Here is a 23918-nt window from a genome sequence, read left to right as displayed (position 1 = left end):
AAAGAAGAACAGTAGAGTAAGTCCTAGAAATTCCTTGAGAAAGGTACCTACCATCCACTTGAGTAGGAGAGAAATGGCCCACTTCCCCACCGGTAGATCAGGAAGACTACAGAACTTGCCTTGAAGCTCTGGGTCCCGCCTGAGGGGGCCCTTGAGTATCACAATATCATAGACTGAGCCTGATTTTCAGGGACTGGGGCCTGGCAAGTCTTGCTTCACTGTGTTACAGGAGAAACAGGATTCTTCAAACCTCTAAAAAAGGCAGAGCTAGAGCTTTTAGACCAAAAGAACCTGTGATTTGCCTGAGAAAGATGCAGATTGACTAGAAATATTGACCATCATCCAAGGCAGTTCCAAAAACAATGCAAAAGATGCTAGTACAGGACAAGAAAGACCCGATGAAGTTGACTAAATCCAAGAGAATATCAATAGGAAACAGGATAAACCAAGCAACAGTTATCCCGTCTACCACCAAGCCAGGAGGACTTAAGCTGGGGACTGGGCTTCCTCTGCCCCTGCCCCACCTAAGTACTTCCCTAGGTGGAACCCAGTACACAAAATGATTGGGTTAAGTGTATCAAGTTCAAATCTTAAACGTATTAAGTTTAACCTAGATTGGCAAGAATTAGTATTTCATCAACAGAAATGAGGTAAGTAGAATTCAGTTTTAGAAGAATAAAGAATATCCAATTTTTAAGAGAAGCACATTGGTGCTTATAAAATCCATACTTTCTCCAATTGCTATTGAATATAGCTTTCTAATACTCCTCCATGTCATGCTGTAAAACTGTTCTGAGCCTCACTCTCTAGAAGTCAGTATTTCCAGATACTGTGTATTTCAAGTTACAGATCTTAGCATTCAGAAAAATTATGGCTCATTTCTTCTTCAAATAGTGAAAATAGTCTTCTAAATTATATGAAAGGAACATATCTCCTAGGAACAGAAAAAGTTACATGAAAATTTTTTACAAATAGAAATGGTAAGAAATACTTTACACATTGTTTTCATATCAACATGCTTACCAGGTATGTTCTGGAACTGTCATCTGTAGTTATGTTTTAGGTCCACTTTCTCTGAGGGTTTTGTGGTATTACCTCCAAACAGTGGACTAATATTGTATATTCTTTGGTGTATGTGCAAACATTGCATTTAGTTTTCCATTTTTACATTTTGCACAGCTCACTGAGATACAATATGAAGTGTTTAATGCTTATTCCTCAACTACTGAAGTATATACTTTCATTATAGCTTTAAATTAAATATTTAGAATCAACATTATTGCTTTTTTAATACACATATGAAGTTATCTACTCCAGAGTTTGTAATAAGTAACATCAATGTACATGCCAACTAAAATTACTTGAGTAAACCATCTCATTATAATGACAGAATACCAGTCTCTCCTTGGAATGTACTATAAGTATTGAGTGGTATTAAACTTATATTTAACATCCAGAAAAATATACCTTGATTAAACTTGTATGTCTTTAGATAATAGTATAATGTCAAATTATTATGTATATATTCCTGTGGGTTTAAACTACTTTTGTCTTCTGAAATGACAGTACTTTGCCTTTAGTTCATATGTAATAACTTAAAAATCTAATGACATTGAAAGAGTTGACATTTATATTATATTCTTTTATAGAATTTTTAGTCTCCAAAACTGATAGAAACTTTGTAGTGTCTAGTATCAGCTATGCATAAGTAAAGAACTTTCTGTCAATTTAGGTTTTAGGTCCATTTTTACTTGTGTTTGTAAATTCAGTGACTGTATGCAGTTATCACTAAGTTAGATTTTCTACTGCACTCATTGGGTCAGTTAAATATACACTGTGTGCTGGAATTTAATCTTGTCACATCTCTACCTAGTTAATGACCAGACACTATAGGTAAAATAATTAATAAGAAATTGTTCCTGATTTATAATCTATGTGCCAAAAAATACTTTTAAGTGTATTATAACTAAATATATAAAGACACTGATTAAAACAATTAAGGGAGCAATTAATTCTGGGGAAGCAAAGGAAGAAATGATGCCAGATAGTCATTTTGGGTGTAACCAAATTTTGCAGCTGCTACTGACAACCTTAGGAGAGTTACAGTAACTTGCTTCCTCCTCAGTTTCCTCAGTTTGTATAATAGGGCTAGTATTAGTTCCTACCTACTAAGGGTTGTGGTAGATTAAATATAGTAGGTATAATACAGTTAACATGGTGCCTGACTGGCACATAGTAAGGACTAATAGATGTAGCAGGAGTAATCAGTGTAGAGGTGTAGAAGAAACCACTAGTATTAATGCTGTGGAACTAGCAAGGCTGAGCTGTGCCTCAACAAATACAGGCCCTGGGTCACCTGCTTCCAAATTACCCTGTAAAGGAGGAGGTGCTTTTCAAAAAAAAAATGTATTTCTAAGCTCACTGAAAAATTATATCTGTAGACTTCATTGAAGCAGAAATACTGGTGGTTAAGACTTGGAATTTTGGTTTTTAACAAGATTGTCCTGTGACTTTCATTCTTGCCTAAAAGTGAGAACCACTAACACAGTGTATTAAAAACACCAAATATAAAACTCCAGAGACTATCAACATTTAGAACTCAGGAAAAGGAAAAGCAGCCCAGCAAGCAGATGAGTTGCCACAGATGTAGATGGAGGAAGCAATCAATACAAGAGTGCAATCTTAACATTCAAGGGAGAAAGAGTTTTAAGAAAACTCACAGTTGCCTGTCTCTTATTCTTCAATTCTCTCTTTGAAAAACAAAGAGAAATATTTCAGGCATAGCCAAAACTAATATGAGTATTTTTATATACCTGCTACCAATCTAAAAACTAAAGATCACCAGAGTTAAGTCCTTTGTCATCTCCTCACAATTGCATCTTCTCCTCTTGATACTCTTCTAATCCACGTGACCAGTATGTTAAACATAGCATTTACTATTTTCTGCATTTCTTTATACTTTAGTACATATCTATGCATCCCTTATCAAAATGCATATTTTGAACTTAAATTTTATAATATGTCTGCTTTAAAATTAATTTCATTCAATATTTTGTGAAATCCATCCATGGTGATGTATTATAGCTTAGGTTCACTTTTTATGCTATATTTAAAATTATATTTTATGAAGAGTATACAATTTGATAATTCTATCTCCTACTGATGTTTACATCATTCTCTGTGTTTTCTATGCCATGAATATTCCTGTTTCCTGTGTACAAGAGTTTATCTGTTCTCATTGTAATATTGTTTTTATTGCCAAATGCTCTCCATACTTATATCAATTTACATACTCATAAAGACTATATTTTTAGAATACAGTTTTCTGTAGGTCTCTTGCTTTTTTGCATAACATATGTGCAGAGGCACTGTCTTTTTTATTCCAGCCTATCTTTTCAAGGTTATTTGCATAGCAAACATCCTTAGAATATAGAGACCTCCCCCGGAACAGAGGTAAAGCCCATTTAATATCTAGTATAATAAGTATAATGTCTCCCTCTTGGGCAATGGTTTGACAGGCTTGGGTACTGTCAGTTGTAACACACTAGGGTCTCTTAAGCTCAGGGTCCTACAGATGTGATACAAACAGAAGGCATGTGCAAAATCCAATTGGGCACTTCTGCATCACCCTGTGGGAATTGGGAGGCAAAGGGAACCAGTTTGAAAGTAAAGCTTGTACTGTCTGCTGTGTCATGAATCCTTTTCTCTGACTCAGTTGTCTGGATTCTTCTGCTTGTGCCCATGATACTGTTGCGGGCTAACTTGTTAGCTTGTAAGTAGACTAAAATCTTACCCATCCACACTCTGCTGCTCCAGGTTCTTGACAGGTATAAAGATTCTCATTGTTTTATATTTGCAACAAGCCTTAATGTTGTTATCTTTATAAGCTTTTATCTGGGAAATAATATTGTGGCTTTAATTTTCACTTCTTTGATTCACCGTGAGGCTGAGACTTTTCTCTAATTAGTTATTTGGGCTTTCTCATTTATGAAATACCTGTTCCTATTAGGCTCATTTTGCTATTGAATTCTTTTTCTTATGTAGTTATAGGAGTTTTTAATATATTCTGATTAACTGTATTTGTTCTAAATATCTTTTTTCAAGCCTCTACCTTTATTTTACCTGTTTAATGAGGAGCACTGATGAGAAGAAATTTTTATGCTAAAATTTTAAATTTAATATTAATTTCAAATTTAAGATTGGCTAATTTATCAATCTTTTCCTTTACTAATTGTGCTTTTCTATTCTAAGAAAATAACACCTTACCTGAGGTCATAATGACATTCTTCTGTGTTTTTTCTAAATGATTTAACTTTTGCCTTTTTTTTTTTTTTTTTTTTTCTTTTTGCGGTATGCGGGCCTCTCACTGTTGTGGCCTCTCCCGTTGCGGAGCACAGGCTCCGGACACGCCGGCCCAGCGGCCGTGGCTCACGGGCCCAGCCGCTCCGCGGCATATGGGATCCTCCCAGACCGGGGCACGAACCCGTATCCCCTGCATCGGCAGGCGGACTCTCAACCACTGCGCCACCAGGGAGGCCCTAACTTTTGCCTTTTAAATTTAAGTATTTGATCCTCCTGAGACTGCCTTTTCTTTTTTTTTTTCTTTTCATTATAAGATATGCGATAGGGATTACATTTATGTATTTTTTTATATACATAACCAATGAGTGGTTTATATTTTCATGTCTTCTATGTGAACAACCCCACAAATCTATATATGAGCTTTCTGTTCCATTTCATTATTTTATTTGTCATTTGTCTAATGCTGTTGCTAATAACACATACTTGAGATTTTCATTTCCAGAAATATAAGCTAAGCTATATAATTAGGATTAACCCACCCTCAGAAAACAAGCAAATATATAAATATATGAATATGTATATATATACACATTAACATATATAGTGTGTGTGTGTATATATATATATATATATATATATATATTTTTTTTTTTGCAGGCACACACACACACACACACACACACACACATCCCTTAGGTAAAAATCTAAGGGACAATGGAAAATCAAAGTAGTAAATGGGATTTCCCACCCAAATTGCTTTTGTCCTCAGCTATTAACCAACCCAGACAAACTTGAACTTTCTTATAGTTTGGCAGTGGTGAGGCAGACAGGATTGAAAACGCAAGGCCTGTCCAAAGCAAGGGATCATCTCCACTTTAATCTGTGACACCAAAGGGCTTCATATTCAAAGTAAAAGTGAACCATACTATTGATGCCCCTAGGAGCATATCAGAAACAAAGGTACATCTCTAACGGAATATAACTTTGTCCTAGGCCCCAAAGAATCCCCAGCAGTAGTATTTTTAGCCACATGACCAACACATAGTTAAAAATACCAGGAACATTATTATATAATTCTTTTAATTTCAGGCTGGACAGCAGCGATGGTGGGAACAGGAGATTAAAATAAATGGGAATATTCAAAAGGGAGAATTAATTACATATAACTTGACTGAGCTAATTAAACCAGAGGCTTATGAAGTCCGACTGACTCCTCTCACCAAGTTTGGAGAAGGAGATTCAACAATTCGTGTCATCAAATATAGTGGTAAGTAGCTTTTCATTTAAAAGTATTTATTTGCATACTAAACTCTCTAGAAGGTTGTAACTATCTACCAAATTTAGACACAAAACAAAACTTAGCATATTGACTTTCTGGGTCATTAGCCAAGTGAAAAAAAAAATCCCACAATGCTTAATCATCATAAATTGTAATATTTGGTTATAAATAGAGATATAGAAAAATGTTTAATTAACATTGAACCTAGGTGATAATGTCACAATGTCTTTTTATTTTCTATCGCATAGTTGTGAAGCAGTATGTATACATTTTTTTTCAAATTCTTGATGATTTTAAAATTAATATCATTAAGAAATTAGGAAATGTGATTGAGTTTTAATATTTTTTTCATTTTTTAGAGCAATTTTAAGTTTACAGAAAAGTGAGTAGGAAGTGCAGGGTGTTCCCATATATGCCCTCTCCCCCTGTCACAGTTTCCCCTATTATTAACATCCTACATTAATGTGGCACATTTCTTACAACTGATTAACAAATATTGATACATTATTAAAGTCAGTAATTTACATTGGGGGGTCATTATTTGTGTTGTACAGTTATATGGATTTTAACAACTGTGTAATGTTATTTATCCACCATTACAGTATCATACAGAATATTTTCACTGCTCTAAAATTCCTCTGTGCTCCACCGATTTATCCTTCCATCCCTCCTCCAACCCTGACAACCGCAGATCTTATATCTATAGTTTTGCCTTTTTCAGAACGCTGGGTATTTGGAATCATACAACATATAACCTTTAGAAACTGGTTTATTGTACTTAACAATGCACATTTAAAGCTTTTCCATATCTTTTTGTGGCTAAGTAGCTCATTTCTTTCTATGGTTGAATAATATCCCATTGTGTAGATGTTCCACAGTTTGTTTATCCATTCACCTATTGAATGACATCTTAGTTGATTTTTTTGGGGGGTCATTTTTTTTCCTTTAGATCACTAACGTTAATGTGTATATGTTAGTGATAGTTTGCATTTATAAACAATATGCGTTTAATATTTCTTTATTATTTAAATGTCCTACTTAAAAGTAGAAAATAGTATAAACCTGTGAAAAAAAGTTGGTCAAAAACTTTCTAATAGTGCAAATAGAAATAATGGTGATTAGATATTATATTATTTTTAACATATACCTGACAGATTAATATTTTATCAGTTGAAATTTATGTACATCTTTTCAGTTGAAATTTATAATATTCAAAGACTAGCTCTAAACTCATCAATGTATTTCTCAAGGTTGAATAAGTCACTGGCAAAATATTTCATATGTGTTTCATTACCTCAGTGGAATATTATTCTTTTTATTATTGATTGTTAAGGTTTGAGTTAAAAAAAAGATAATAGAATGAGGTTTTTTGCAGCTGAAGTTCTCCATTCTGTTTAGCATTAAATATTTTTTCCTACTTAAGAGAGTAACAGTGAATACTGTCAGAAATAAAAAAAATAAGGTGAAATTATTAAAAACTCATTAGGGTTGTGAAGTCACTTTTCTTCACTCTCATCAGTCAGAGTACACATTGGGCATTATATATTCAATTTTCATTAAAAAATTGTATAATGTATAGTGGAATATTCATACAAGATCAAGGAATGTAAAAGCATTAGAATCACTGTGTATATTTTCTTGAATATGATTCTTTTAAAAATGTACAGTTTCTTGTTAGTGATATAACTATTATTGCAGAAGAGTAATTGTTATTATGTAATCACCTTCATGATTCCATCGAGCAAACAACTAGATAACATCCCAGTATATTTCTCTAAATTTTTAGTGTCATATGTTTTTATAAAATATGAATTATCTCCGCCTAACTAGTATTTATGCTCCCTGCCCCTAAGTTCTAAAACTGTAAACTATGTAATATGGAGGGGCATTGGAAACCATGCATTACTATCCATTCCTTTAAAAGATGAAGATATTACGACCCAGAAAGTTTGTGTGCTGTAGAGTTAAACAACTATGAAATGACTATCTCTGACTAAAACTAGGACTCACTCCTCCATGACAGAAATCTTTACTTATTTGCTAAGTTTAGAAATTATTAGAACTTGTCTTACAGAGATATAGAAAAAAATCTTCATAAACTCAGTAGTTCTTATTGAAAACTCTGAGGTAACAAATGAAATGAAAAATAAATCTGGAAAATAGACATTATGTTTAGTTCCAACTTTCTTTAATTATCTTTATATCTTAGGCATGCTTATTAAAATCTTAAACATTTTAATTAAAAATTACTTCTATACACTATGGACTTGGGTAAAGTATACTTTAGTGTATATAAGCATATAATGTATATAGGCGTCTATAAGAAATTTGACATGTTAGTTTGAAAAAAGAAAAATAGACTCACTGCAATATTTCAAATTTAGAATGACAAATTTTCACAAGGTTAATTGTGATATTTATAGTGAATTTGGTGACTAAAATATTGTAGGAGAAGTCTCAAAATTCAGTCTGGTCACAGGTTACATGTAGCTGTGACATTTCTTAGAACTAAATTATAATTTAAAGACGCTTACTTCTTTCAAAGACAATATATAAAAATTGTAACTTCATATTATTCTAATTATGAAATAATTTTAATTTTTAACAATTAATTTTCAAATTAAAATATACCTATACTTTGCAAGAAAGGGAATTATTTTTTCTCCCCTTCAGTGAAAGTAATAAATGTATAGTCCCTTCTCTGTGTTATTCATTTCATAATTTACAATAGGAAATGAACAATTAGAACAACTAAAATAATGGGAATAGTCTGGCTTCTCAATGCAGAAATAGTAAAAAGTAATTTATTGAGAAACTAATCACTTTGTTAAAATTGATCTCAGTGTACTAAATTTAACAATTATATATGAACTTACTTCATGCATGTGTGTGTATTTTTGACTATCATACTTTACTAGTATGTCCAAGTTTAACAAAAGTGGTAAATGGCAAATACTAGGAATTAACAACAAAGTAGACAACCTTCTGGAGGTTAGATTAACTGTCCATTGTAATCTTGGGAGACTGCAATAATGCTTTCTTCTATCCAGAATGGAATTTTCTCTCAGAGTGATAAATGCCTAAGCGATATATACAGCTACCATTTTGTCTCTTAGGTTAGACATATTTTTGTTGCTGTTTCAGTAATATTTAAAGTATTCATTCCTCTTCAGGTAGAAGTCAATTGGCACTTGTATTGCAAACACAATTAGTTTTTTGAGATAAATATTTATTCTGGTACGTGAAAATACAAATGCATTGCTTAGCATTTGAAGACTGGGTGTGTGTGTGTGTGTGTGTGTGTGTGTGTGTGTGTGTGTGTGAATGTAATTAAAGCAGCATCAAAGTAGCTATTTGTTTTGGGACACACATAATGACATGATATGAGGATGGCTTTAGTTTCACCAGAAGTGGATAACAGCAAAAAAAAAACTAAAGTGTAATCTCTGTTGGATAATTGCATTCATTGTTAAAACATCTAGATTATAGGTTGTCAGCCTCAGTTTTGATTTCTCTGTTTTGTTTAGCACTGGTTAAGATATAAAAGATCAGCAACTCCATTCCTTGGAAAATGAACAAATCCCACAGCTATTTAGCATTGATCTTTTGGGTACTTTGAGGCTGTTACTGCTGAGCTACAAAGTAGATTCTATTCAATCCTCTAGAACAAAGTGGATTGCAGATATAATTCTCCATGGCCACATTGGACAAAATCATTAAGTTTTGGTTAGGCACTATGAGACACTGATTAGACTTTGATTTATAAAAGACATTCAAGCCATGCTAACATTATTTTTTGCTTTTCTTGTAGCTCCTGTTAATCCTCATTTGAGTAAGTATATTTTCACTTTAAAAATGGCACTGTATTTGACAGTTAAGAAAAATAGAAAATGCATAAACATACAAAGATTATTTAGCAACTGTTCATATTTGGTTTAAAGTAGAATGGCTTAGAAACAGTAAAACTGACATAATTGTAAATTTTAAATTTCAAATGATATGGGTGTAAAGACAAATAATTTAATGTTGATAATTGACTTTTCCTGAATATGGAGCCATTTCCCCAACATGCTTAACATTTGTTATTTGTGTAACTGTAGTTTACACAAATAACAAATGTTATTTGTATAAACTACAAATAATAAACTGTTGTTTCTTTTGTGGCATTGCATATTATTTGTATTGCTATTATTTGTTTCTTTAGTTTTCATTCTTTGATTTCTACATTCCACTCATGAAATATTATATTTACTTAGAAAGTTAGTATTTGAATGGTTTAAGCAAGATTTTTCATGGATCATTATTCTATATCCCAATCTTCTATGAAGAAGAAGATAATCTGAGCACCATCCTCTAGATAATATTTCATTTTAAAATTAAGAATTGATTTTTGTCTTCTATTTTGTGTCTAACAATATATTATTCTTGCCTAACAAAAGAGAAGAGCCACATTTATACTCTTACGCATATCCATTCAACATTCTCAATTTCCTATACTTAGTGAAGAAAATGTCCAAATCTTTTTTCTCATTTTACTGTATTCTCTTTTCTGCAATGGCCTTTAACTCATTATATAACAAAGACCAAATTCTGTAGCCTCTGTTCTTGCTGTATTTCTTACCAAATATCCTCTTTTACTCCACTTTTGCATATCCAAATACTAATACTGAATATTTTTATAGATCTTTATTGGTCACATCTTGCTTCAGTGCATAAAAGTTCATTTAGTCATCACAATGACCCTTTAATGTGGATATTATTACCAACTCTTTGAGGTTCATTTTTCTTATAATGTTTAGCACAAATACGTTTTCCTCCATTAATTATTCCCTCGTTTTGATTTTTCCATAACAATTTATCTTCATCTATGTGGAAGTTATTTTTGATTTTTTCATATCCTCCAGTAGACTGTAAGATACTTAAGGACTAAATCTGTTTCTAATTTCTCTCTACATCTCACTATCTTTGTGTCTATCTCAGCATCTCATATTTAGCAGGTGTTCAATGATCATTTGCTAAAAGAACAAATACATGACAGTTTCAAGATGAATTAATGGCATAAATCAGGTTCTCTCTGGCTTCTACCCAGGGTACTATTGCTAATTAGTTACTATATTGATTATAATTATTTTGAAGGTAAGTTCTCTGACTGCACTTCCAGTAGAAATGTTTAAAAACAGCTGTCATGAGAAGATTAAAAGTAAATACAGTCCATTAATGGACATTTAGGTTGTTTCTATTTCTCGTATACTGCAAATAATACTGTAGTGACCATGTGAGTGCACATATCTCTTTGAGGTACTCATTTCATTTCCTTTGGTTATATATTCTTAAGAGGTATTGCTGGATAATATGGTAGTTCTGTATTTAGGTTTTTTTAGGAACCTTCATACTGTTTTCCATAATAGCTGTACGAATTTACATTGCCATCAATAGTATAAAACTACTATACTCTTTTGATTACTGTAGCTTTGCAATATATTTTAAAATCAGTAAGTGTGATGTTTCCAGCGTTGTTCTTCCTCCTCCTAATTGTGTTGGCAGTTTGGGGTCTTTCGTGGTTCGATAAGGATTTTAGGAATATTTTCTATTTCTATTAAAAAAAAAACACACACCACTGGCATTGTCATAGGGATTGCATTGAATATATAGATCACTTTGAGTAGTATAGAGATTTTAACAATATTAATTCTTCCAATCCAAGAACACGAGACATCTTTCCATTTATTTGTGTCTTTAATTTCTTTCATCAATGTTTTGTAGTTTTCAATGTACAAGTCTTTCATCTCTTTGGCTAAGTTTATTCCTAAGTATTTCATTCTTTTTGATGCTACTGAAAATGAGATCATTTTCTTAATTCCCCTTTCTGATAGTTCATTGCAGTGTATGGAAACACACAGATTAATTCAAGGGCATGATCCCAACTTCAAGGGCTCCACTTCCAGGAATATCTGATAAATCTAACCCATTGCAGGGGGGAAAAAAATGGGAGTTTTTATTATTTAGGTGTTTATATCTTTATGAATTGCAGGGAATCTATACTCAGTTTTGACTTCATTATTTACTAGCTGGAATTACCCAAAGCTTTCTCCTACATGAGCCTCATGAGTTAGCATTTCTGTATTTTCATAGAGTTCTTATAAGTTTGAATGAAATAATATAAACTATGTTTTTTTTTTCAGTTAAGGATAATTTTAATTTTATATCTAGTGGAAATTATAAACTCTATTATTTACCCCCCTGTTTCAAGCAGGGTCCATCCCAGTAAGAAAACCTTTTGATACCTAGAAACATTACTACCACCCTCATTTCAGGGACACTTAAGGAAAGCTCTCAGTGAACTTGCTGTTGGGCCTTAACTCAGCATGTGGCTGGCATCCAAGAAATCCCAGTCCTTCCACAGGGTCTTCATAAAGTTCTCTTCATTACTTTATTTCTAGTGAATTTCAAGCACCTGGCAAATCTACATTCAAATAAAGCATGAAGGATAACTACTTTTAAAAATAATTTACCATTATCTTCCCCTAAGTAAACTTCCATTTGTGCAGATGGGTATACGTGAAAGCATCTTGAGACATGGAGTGAAAAATTGTAACCTCAAGGTATACAGCTTTAAAGTGCTGTTGGGTAAATTAATAAAGATCTTTTTCTAATTGACAGTTTTGTTTGGATTGTACCTATACTTGAACAATGAAAGTTGGGGAAATTCTTCAGCCATAATTCAAGCATGCATTGTATTCTTTAATTTCATTTATCTGGATATTTCAGAGGAAAATGGTTTGGGTTTAAATTATTAAATAAGAGACTGATTTACATGTCAAGATTATTTTTCATTTTCATTAAAATTGAAATCGTTTTAAGTTTAGTCATCATCTTGTGCATTATTTTGGCTATGGTGCCATTATTGCAATCTTGCATTATTATTGCTGTATAACGTTTTAACTTTTTCTTGTAAGAATATTGCAATATTTGTATTCATTTAATTTATCTTAATTATTTTAATTAAAATTTGTCAACAGGAGAATTTCACTGTGGATTTGAAGATGGTAACATTTGTTTGTTTACCCAAGATGATACAGACAATTTTGACTGGACAAAGCAAAGTACTGCAACAAGAAATACAAAATATACTCCAAACACTGGACCTAATGCTGATCGTAGTGGCTCCAAAGAAGGTATGAGGGTATGAAATGTTGTGTTCATAACAATCATACTCCAGCCTTGGACTTTTTAGAAGTGCTGTTAAAACGAAATACAAGATAATGTTTAGCAATAGATTTGAAGATTTTGGAATAAAACATGAAATTTTTACATACCATACAAATAATTCAGATATTTCCAAAGTCTGTAATCAATAATTTTCACTCAGAACTCACTGACATATATAGAGAGTTTAGGAATTTTTTTTTTTTGATAATTCAAGTCTAAAGTTCCAATTTTGTCTCAAGTTTTTACACATTTTAAACAATTTTATCTTTATATAGATTATTTATTCTTTATATTATGTTTGTATATATAGATTTTATAAATGAGATGCAGACTCTCCTATCAATATTTACTTTGTATGAAAACTCTAAAACTTCTCAGTGATTTTAAATTTCATGTTGCCTAATAATAATTTGCTTAAACATTTTATTCTGTCTCTTTAAAGGTTTTTATATGTACATTGAGACATCTAGACCCAGATTAGAAGGAGAAAAGGCTCGACTTCTCAGCCCTGTTTTCAGCATAGCTCCCAAAAACCCTTATGGACCCACGAACACTGCATATTGTTTCAGCTTCTTTTATCACATGTATGGACAACATATAGGTGAGATGGAAAGAATTACTACGTTTATCCTAAAGTAAATCGTAACTCAGAAGAAAAAGGTTCACAAACACATAGCATGAAATCAATTTTAGTCAAAGAGTATCATCATTGACTTTTAAATGGCTTACGGGCAAATTGCAAAATAAGATGCTAAGAATGTTCCCCCATCATGTCCTAATTTCCCAAATTTATATTAAAATTTGAAATTTGGGTGCATTACCTACCTCCTCTAGAATCCTAATTCAGGTAGACCATCAATAGGTTAAGTTCTTTATGAGATCTTCTTGGGAATTAATACCAGTATAATTTACTCTGTTTCTTTACAAAGAAATTTGCTTGAATAATGCCTCAGTGTATATTAATAACCGTGAAAAGAAACATTGCCATACTTGGAAGACAAGTGCTTTTAGCACTATCTACACATTTGGAATATTGGTAATAGTTTCTTGTTTATAAAGTATGCCTAACACACCTAGTAGGATTTAAGAACATCCTTGATCCTGAAAAACATACAAATATGAAGACACACTTCCTGCCCTTAGAGACCTTGAGAATAACAAAGGCTAAGATGAGTAAATACGCAATCATGCTAGACAGAATACCACATAACCTCGAGAAGGAACCTAACAAACCTGATAAGGGTGGTGGGTGGAAGGAATTCATGCAGATCTACAATTCTTTATGTGCAATTCTAAAATCAAAACAACTGAACACAAAATTGTTTTAAACGTAATTATCTGCCAACACATGCTAACCTGATCTACATGTGTTAGAATATCTGGCCTGAACTGATATGAACATATGTATAGTCTTTATTTATCCAAATGAGTGTGAACATATGTACTATTTACAGCAAAAATATTACTATGTTTAATTATGGGATTCTGTTTCAGTTCTTTCCTGGGGATGTCACATAATATACAAGACATACCCTCTTTTAACTTTCTAAAGTAAGACAAAATTCTGAATGGTGAAGCATATCTAGCTCCACAGAGGTTGACAAGGGATTGTGGACCTCTGTCTATTTGGAGGATAAGGCAATGCTTTGGGACAAAGGGAAATGTTTCTCTATGAAAGAAGTGTACATTTTTATGCTGAATCCCAAGATAATTTCAATATACTTTTAACGTCACAGCTGTTATTCTTATGCTCTTTATTGTCAGTGAATGCCTGCTTGTTCTGCTAGTTTTGTTCTGCTTATTTCAAAGAGAAAGCAGTTCTCCATTTCTTCCATGTTCTCAAACATTTACCACTTTGATACCTGTGTCATTTCTCTGCTTCCTCAGATGGTTGAAGGTTGCAGGTATTAGGTCTGTCACTTGGGTCCCCTCTCAGCAGGACACAGTCATGCTGTTTACTAAAATCTAGGCAAAAATATCTGTTCCAGACATGACTAATGGCTAGGTGAACTACTTCATTAGAGAGATGCTGCCTGTATCTAAAACCCTTCCTCTTTGCAAATATTATTCTAAGACACTCATTCATCTGTTAAACTGGGGTGCATTTATAGTCACTGGTTTTTACAAATTACAATCTTAGTTTTATTCCTTCTTTTGGAAATCCAGATTCAAAAATGATTTGTTCTGGATTTCTAATAGCCTACTTGCAGTTATTACTTCTTGGTCAGCCATAAATAATCATTGCTCTTTTAACTGGGACTAACGGACAATATATCACTGAGAAGAGTTGCAGTTTTTTTAATAATACAAAAAAGGGTGATCAGTTATTCATTATTTAGAAAAGAGGTTCTTCTTTGAAGTAAAACCAGATATGTTATATTACTTATCTATTGCTGCAGATAAATTTCTCCCACATTTTGTACTTTAAAACACAATCATTTATGATCTCATATTTTCTGTGGGTCAGGAGTATGGGTATGGCTTATCTGAGTGTCTGTAGCTCTAGGCCTCTCATGAGGTTGCCAATAAGCTATCAGGTAGGACTGCTGTCTAATTTGAAGACCTCATTTGGGGACAATACCCTTCTAAGCCCACTCACTAGGTTTTTGGCAGGTCTCACTCCCTCACAGGTGTTGGACTAAGGATATTGATTTCTTGCTGGCTGTTGGCCAGAGGCTTTTCTCAGTTTTCTGCCATATGTCTCTATAGGACTGTCTTATGGCAGCAGGCCTCCTCCAGAGCAAGCGATCTATGAAGAGAGAACAAATACATGCCCAAGACTTTTTAATAACTTGATCACTGGAGTGATATCCCATAACTTATTCTATTTATTATAACTGATTGATCGTTCCAACTCACATTCAGGGGGAGGAAATGACACAAGAGTGTTAATCTTAGGAGGTTGAAATCATTGGGTAGCATCTTAGAGGTTATCTGCCACAGTGGTACAATTTCTTGTTAAGTTTTCATCAAAATTGATTTAAGAAAAAATAAATGAGAGCTTTAATGTGTCACCCTTTAACCGTTGATTTATATGTACATGATATAATACAATGTACATGATCTGGCTATTGACAATAATATAAGACTATTTCAGCAATCCTATGACCACTAGTAGGCATTTTGATTGATTAATCAGCTAAATTTCTAATTTTCTTACAAAGAAATTGAACCTCATATGAGGTCACTGGATATGACAAGAGCTTATTAAAAATCAGTAAAATATGTACTTCATTTATTTCTAGAAATAAGAATGTGAAATATAAGCATCATAACATACCAGGAAATTAAATATAAAAATACAAAAGACACTTATGAATACATTCATTGAACTTGATAACAATGGATCAAATACAGTTGTGTCTCTAGAAAGCTAATTTCACTGTGGAACAAATGGGAAGCAAGGAAAAGGAGTTCATTAATGACATCTATTCTCATGAATCTTGAGGGTGAGGAAGAAGTGATAAAGTAGAGAGATGTGGGATTGTAGAAGGACTTAAATAAGAGAGAAAAAAGAGTTAAAAGAAAGGGTAAATTTAGAGATACACAAATAAGAGGGAAGCAAGTTTCTTGAAGAGATGAGAATTTAGAGGTCTGGTGGGGGATCAGCCTTGAAGAGGATACTAATGTCTCTTCTACTGAGATGGGATGAAAACAATTAAGAATGTGGCTTCTGATTCATTCTTAGATGCAAGAACAGCAAACAGATGTGAAATTTGTCTTCCTAACAGTTTCTATTTTCTCTTTAAAATAAATGCAAAGGTTTCATTTTCAAAGAGTAAACCATTTTAGGAAAGTGGTAAAAGGAAATCGATACTGATCAGGGATATAGAGAGAGTTGGAGAGGTTGGAGATCAGGACATCATTCCTCAGCGTTTTGAAATGTATTTTGGGATATAATGCTCAGTTCGACTCTCCATCCCTTCTTGTGTATTGTACTGAATTAGTCTGCTAACTGCCTTCCTTGCTGTCTCTTTGGCCCCTAGTTTCTGGGGATAAAGATCATTCTCTAAAACTAGTAATGTAAGGGCCTCAAGGATACATGCTTTTCTGGCATCTCCTTGGGGCAGCTCCATGGTTTATTCCAGTTATACCTGAAGTTCTCCAAATCAATCTGTGTTGTATCTGGGGCTTCTTTACAGACTCTGTTTTTTGTCCTACTTGAATTGTATGCTTTGGAAGAGTAGAAACAATGATTCTTCTCATCACATGATACCCTGCAAATGTAAATGTTTATTTGACCATCCATAAATACTTATTAAGTAAATGAATATTTTTTAAAACATATGGTAGAAGTAGTACTTTTTCTCCTCTTTAATCATATAGGGTACTCATATTCTTCCTTCAAAATCCAACTCAAAGACATCTGCCCAAATTCCTCCCCATCCTCCCTGCTCCTTCTGTTCTCCTAACACCTGGTGCACATCTTTATCATGTTTGTCACCCTGACCCTTGTTAGACTGTAAGCTTCTTGAGAGCAATAGCATGATTTATTTATATTTGATCCTCTGGAAAAAAAAATGCTCAATAGATTTTTTAAAAATCATCCAAAAATAGATACTTTAGCTTCTGAGTGTGCGAGAAGAATGACAACATGAGGGAAATGAAAGTATGAGTTTAGATTGAAACCAGAAGGTAGTTTCACCAAGACCTTATAGGATAGGTTGGAAAAAAAATAGAAGTTAATCACTGACTTAACTTGAATTTGAATTTAAGTTATCTGGCAGCTAAAATATAGAGGAAAACAAAAGTGTCACATATTTCTTAATTAATTAAATGAAATTTATCTTTATGAAAGTACTTAGTATTTTGTAAAAGTACTCAGTATCTATAAGCAATATAGATATTGCTATACTATATAGATATTGCTATACTCTTAGCAATATCTTCGTGTAGTATTTTTAGAAAAAACAAAAAACATGTACAAATAAAAATTGTATATACTGAAAGCCCATAATACATTAAAGAATAAAATTTGGGTTTTCAGCTGAAGTATGATCCAGATATGTTACCTTATGATGATCTAACAAAATGTAGAAATAAAATTTAATGAATCTGAAATTAACCTCAATTAATATTCTCTTAATAAGATATCTCAGGTTATCCTTTAGCAAGAGCTGGATTAAAGCTTTCTCAGTGCTGACATTCAAGGATTTTTAAAAGGGGACTTAAATGTTTTTATACAAGGTGTAGAGAAGGCAAAGGTGACAATCTTTTGCATTATTTTAGGAGTCTGATTTTTATTCTTACTTTAGTCAAAGATCATATTTCTTCTGATTAGTATTTTTTTAAATCAACATTTTTGCTTATATCTCAGATATATTTGTAAAACAGAAAATCTACTCACATATTTTTCCCCTTGGCGTTAAACACTGCGTGAGAGTCAATTTGAGCCTGAAAAAAATATATTAAAATGCCATTATTTTAGAGTCTTAATTACATTGACTGTAGAAGAATCTCAGCAAAATAAATATGTAATTTTGAGATACTTACATCTTGATAATTTCTCAGAATTAAGGTTCTTGAAAAAGACAATTCCCTGGTGGTTGAGAGAATAGATATGGTTATTTAATATTCTACATTTAAATATTAGAGAATAGCTACCAACAGTGGGCTGTTTGTTAATAATCGATATTAAGCCAATCTTTCTGTTAAGTATTATATAATGCTTTCAGTGAAGTCTTATTTGTAGTTAATACTGATAATGCCAATGTCATCAGTGTGAAAACAATGCAATAGAAAGAAGACATTCATTCAGTAAACTGCTTTGTTAAATTAAGATGTATTTTTTAAGGGGGTGGTAGATAGACTTTAACCATGACTTATTACCATGTATAATCAAAATATTATTACCGATCCTTGTCACAGACTCTCTAATAAGACCATATGTAATATGTAGTACATTTACCTTTTAAGTTTCTGGTTATGAACCACCAACTATCCCTAAATTTATTTTTTTCCTATTTACTTATTCATTGATGATGGTCCTGTTGAGGAGGAAGAAGTTTTCCTCTACTTCTCTGGGTTCTGGCTGGTCTAAGAATTAAATTGACATGAGATAAATTAACAGGAAAATCAAACAAACGTGTATACATGGGAGAGACCCAGAAATACTGAGTAACTAGTCAAAATGGCCAAAGTCCTCACCTTGAATACCCTCCTCAGCTAAAGATAAAAGGATGTTGAGGGTGGGGAGAGTCAGCTATGGGAAGTTACCAGGAAAACCACAGTAACTGGGTGATTGTGATGCAGATTTAAGTCATTGCCTTCTCTATTGATAAGAGTTTTGAGAGACCTGGTTGTCCTCATGTATACATGTGTCCAGGTATAAGAGGGAGACACACTTACAAATGGAGATTTCCCTTATAAATGTACATGTTTCTTACAAAGGGGAAACTCCTACTTGGTTTTCAGAGTCTTTCCCACTTCTGCTGTTTCTCAGAAAATAACAAGCTTAAAACAATTAATATGCCAAAGAGACATATTTTAGGGTGGCAAATTCTGATCCCCTACGTTGCCTCAAACAATGTATAGTAGAAGCGAGGATGTTTAAACAAAATTAATAATGTGACTGAGAAAGTCTTGTGTTTCAAATATACATCTCATTTTCAGTGTAATTAATAAACAGTATTATTTCATCAATCAAATTAATGGTAAGCAAATAAGTTAAATGCTTTTGTTTCTCATCCAGTGTACCAGCCTTTTTAAACTAACTTAATTGGAAGTGTAGGTTTATTATGATGAGTACTTTTAACCATAGGTCTTAGATTCACTCATTTCTGTTCAATAGGATGAATTGCACATGCTATGTGCCTAGTGGTGTTTAGGGAACTACAAAGGATAAAAGAGAATTAGGATAAAAGGTTCTTACCCATCAAATAGTTTATCATTTATTTAGGGTAATAAATTACTGAATAAAAGCCAAAAAGTAATATACACCAAAAATGCATGACAGGCCCATGCCATGGGTGAACAAGGAGAGGACACCTAGAACAGCAAAGTTAAAATAAAGTTTCTAAGGAAGAAAAGAAATGTAAACCATCCTCTAAAAGAGGTAAGTGTTTCTGAATGCAAGTTAGTGTGCCCTATGCACAGTGAGGCCAAATAAACCCAAGTGTCAGAGTTTGTACCAGGGAAAGGTTTATTGCAAAAGCCAAGCAAGGAGAACACACAGGTCAAGCTACAAAGCCCAAACTCCCTGATGGTTTTGGGGGAAGCGTTTTTATAAGCAAAATTTGGGGTGAGCCATGCAGGGTATGAGACTTTCTTCTGATTGGTTGGTGCTGAGGTAACAGGGCAGTGCTCCAGGAATCTTGTGCTCAGCCATATATTATCATCCTCCACCTAGGTGGGGCCCTTAGTTGTGCAGAAGAATTCGAAGATGTTGTTATGTATACTTCTTCAGGAGGAACCAGGACCCTGCCCCATCATTGCACTATTGTTTCTTGACTGTCCCTCCTTTGTTTCTGCATTCCTTCACTTTTCTGGTTAGCAACTGTTTGAATTTGCCCTTTGGTAGTCCTGAAAGGTCTAGGAAACTGAAGTCTTGTTCCTATAAGCAAGAAATGGAGGGCTTGGAAAGGATTTGTACCTGGGAGGGCCCCACAGGGTCCTGTTCGGCTTTAGAACCAAATAATGACAAGATCTATATAAGGTCTCTGCATATATCAGAGAAATAGAAAGCCTGATGAAAGCTATGTTTTAGCAAATTTATTGGACACTAATGTAGAGATTCAACTGGATACAAGAGGGCATGGTAATGACTGGAAAAAGTGAACTGACCCTTTTTTTTTTTTTTTTTTTTTTTTTTGCGGTACACGGGCCTCTCACTATTGTGGCCTCTCCCGTTGCGGAGCACAGGCTCCGGACGCACAGGCTCAGCAGCCATGGCTTACGGGCCTAGCCGCTCCACAGCATGTGGGATCTTCCCGGACTGGGGCACGAACCCGTGTCCCCTGCATTGTCAGGCGGACTCTCAACCACTGCGCCACCAGAGAAGCCCTGAACTGACACTTTTTATTTAAGATATCCTTGCAATTATATATTTAAAAAAATAATAACAATGAATGCTGCAGCTGTTTCTATTCAAGCAGAAAATAATGATTTTATAATTTCCCATTTTGTCTGTGTGTATAATACAAATGATGTTACCAATTACCTATCCGTAGACATAGCTCTTCCCTGGAGCTAGGTGATTTTGCCACATCTTGAAACTCAAATTAATGAGTCTGTATTAATGATTAGAATAAAAATGTGATTTATATACAAGTGATTCCCCAGGCTTTGGAGTAAAGCAAATTACAGATTAATTTATATGAACTTAGTAATTTCAAGTATCTATTAAGAAAAAAAAAATGTCATGAAGAACCTAGGGGTAGAACAGGAATAAAGACACAGACCTACTTGAGAATGGACTTGAGGATATGGGGAGGGGGAAGGGTAAGCTGTGACAAAGCGAAAGAGAGGCATGGACATATATACACTACCAAATGTAAGGTAGATAGATAGTGGGAAGCAGCCGCATAGCACAGGAAGATCAGCTCTGTGCTTTGTGACCGCCTGGAGGGGTGGGATAGGGAGGGTGGGAGGGAGGGAGACGCAAGAGGGAAGGGATGGGGGAACAGATGTATATGTATGACTGATTGACTTTGTTATAAAGCAGAAACTAAAAAAAAAAAAAAAAAGAATAGCATAAAGGCATATCCAGCTGGAACCATTTACACAAACTGTACAGCCTGGAGGCAGGGGATGGACTTAATGACCCTAGGCTAATCAATTCCTGCTTCCTAACACAAGGAGTGATTGCAAAGTAATGATCCACGAGCCCCAGACAAACATCACTTATACATTAAATGAAGTTTCTGATTCCTCATTCCATGATAAATGTATGGCTAATCCTGATTCCTGATCCATCATAAATTGCTCTTCTCTTCAGGGACACTAAGTGACATTTGACTGTGAGTTGTAGAGGAAGTTAAGCGGGAGAGCTTCGGCTGGAGTGGGCACAGTATTGTAGGTATAGTAAATGTTCACATTAATCTGTTGCCATCTGTCTTTATTTTGCTAACCCACTCAATCGGACACCATAAATGTTAACAGACATAGAAATGCTTTTCTTCAACATTAGCCACACATATCTTCTTGCTTCACCTCCGGAATCTCAGACAGCCCTTGATTATCATAAGCAATGCCACGATGATCCCCTAGCTCCCTGAAGTGGCTCTGAACAGTCATGCCATATAAGGCATTGTTCCTCATCCACAACCAGTTTTTGGATTCCATCTCAAGGCTCCAGTGCTCCTGTATTTGGCAGCAGATTTTTGCCCCCTCTTACACAGAAGGATCCAGAATTCAACCTTTAGCTCATCTTCTAAGAATGTGGACTCAAGCTGGGGTGGTGAAGGTAAAAAAAAAAAAAAGTATACACATTTTAGGACATATATTTAACTTATTTATCTAAAACTTATAAAGCACATATTTATAGTAAAATAATTAAAAGTAAGTTTATGCTAAGGACTTAATGAAAGAAGAGAACTTGGTAACAGTAATTATAAATAATATTTAAGCAAGTTATATTTTATACTGCAATTTATATGAAATAATATTAAAATAAGAAGTGTGTTATTGAATAACGGCATGAATAACCCCAAAACGTAGGTCACTGCTCATGAGATAATACAGCATTTAGTTCATTTAGCCTTTCTGACTGTAATCCCTAAGCATGAGATGAACAAGTTATCTCTAACTCTGGCACCTAACTCTTAAAGACTGGTGACCAAAAGATAAGAATTAGGAAACCCAGAAGAAAAAGATAGTTACGTTTTGCTTACGAACTTCAAACTTGTGTCATGGCACTAAATAACATTTGAAAATCCTTGGGTATGATTAAATTCATACCTATTGATATCTGGTGCTTACCAAAGCATAAACACACTGCCTCTGAGGATTTAAAGTTACTTTTAAAGGGTATTAACACAATCCACCATATTCACTTTGGAATTTTCTTACTGCAATACTATAGTAATGCTCTGAATCAGCTTTGCTGAATCTAACTTCTCTTGAATAGCTTTATTCTGTTTTGCAAGTTCTAATTTTGTTGACCAAGACAACCTGGACATAAGTTTAAGTAAGTTTTGGTACTGAATTCTCTTTTATAACTTAAAAGCTGTAAACATGCTATAAAAAAATTTCCAAAATCATTTGTCTGTTAATAGCATTTTTGTCATCAGCTCTAAAATAGACCAGTGAATCAATAATTTGTATTCATTGATTTAGAAAATGGAATATAATTAATATTAGGTACAAAAGAATAAGACATTTAAATTACAATATATTTGAAAGAACTTATTTCAGTTATATTTCTAGTATCTTTTTGTTATAGAAGAAGTAATACTTGCCTTTTTAAGTAAAATCTAGCTATATAATCTATTCAAAAACTAATTCAAAATCTGGGATAATTTACACCTGGCCTCTTTAGACCTAAGAAAAATATTTTTCACATAGTTCACATTCAATAAATGTAAATAGTAATAATTCAAGTTTGAAATTATATTATATATGTAAAAAGAAAATGTTATTTAAGAAAAAGTAAACATGATCACAGCAAAGCATATTCTCTGAGATAAAATACATTCAGTATAGATATAGTAATCTACCATTATTGATATAGTAATGGTAAGTCATATATATTAATGTGTTTTATTTCAAAAGTATGTATTTATTACTTTAAGAAAATTCTGAAAGACACATAGTAAACATTGCTTTGTTAGCCTAATTAAAATGGATAAGTCTAAAAAGTGTATAATCATTTTATTAACATTTAAAAGAAATTTCCATGTACTGATTTGGTGACAGGATTGATTCCCGTCACTTTAATCAAAATAACAGGCCATGCTACCCAAGAGAAATAAGACTTCCATATAAAATGGTAATTCATTCACTGCCATCTATTTACATTAGCACCTCACATTTACTGAAGTATCCATTGATAATTTTTTAATGTATGGAACAACTTGAACTGAATTGGTATCTTAGAGGGAGCAGGCTTCATTTTTTTACATGCAAGCTATTGAAGGACTTCTACTAGGTTAAGAAGCTAAGGTGATACATTTAAGAAATACAAAAAATA

The 23918-nt window shown here is 33.4% G+C and overlaps 1 protein-coding gene across 5 annotated transcripts in view; it reads left to right on the top strand.

Annotated features, from left to right (window-relative positions):
- Window positions 1–23918, top strand: part of MDGA2 (MAM domain containing glycosylphosphatidylinositol anchor 2) — an 823345-nt gene that overhangs the window by 775468 nt on the left and 23959 nt on the right. For 4 of the 5 annotated variants that reach the window (XR_014293890.1, XM_082618922.1, XM_082618923.1 and 1 more), the window contains 4 exons: window positions 5392–5569; window positions 9393–9413; window positions 12601–12756; window positions 13233–13391. Coding sequence is in view for 4 of the 5 variants with exons in the window: in XM_082618922.1 (XP_082475048.1) it covers window positions 5392–5569; window positions 9393–9413; window positions 12601–12756; window positions 13233–13391 (514 nt within the window). In the remaining variant the exon portion in view is untranslated. The remainder of the gene's footprint in view (window positions 1–5391; window positions 5570–9392; window positions 9414–12600; window positions 12757–13232; window positions 13392–23918) is intronic. The other variant, XM_082618924.1, reaches the window with a different exon arrangement.

This window comes from Mesoplodon mirus, assembly GCF_964341445.2.
Source record: "Mesoplodon mirus genome assembly, chromosome: 4".
Lineage (NCBI taxonomy): Eukaryota > Metazoa > Chordata > Mammalia > Artiodactyla > Ziphiidae > Mesoplodon > Mesoplodon mirus.
Note: the sequence above shows the minus strand (reverse complement) of the source record. Positions and strands in the feature narration are given on the sequence as shown.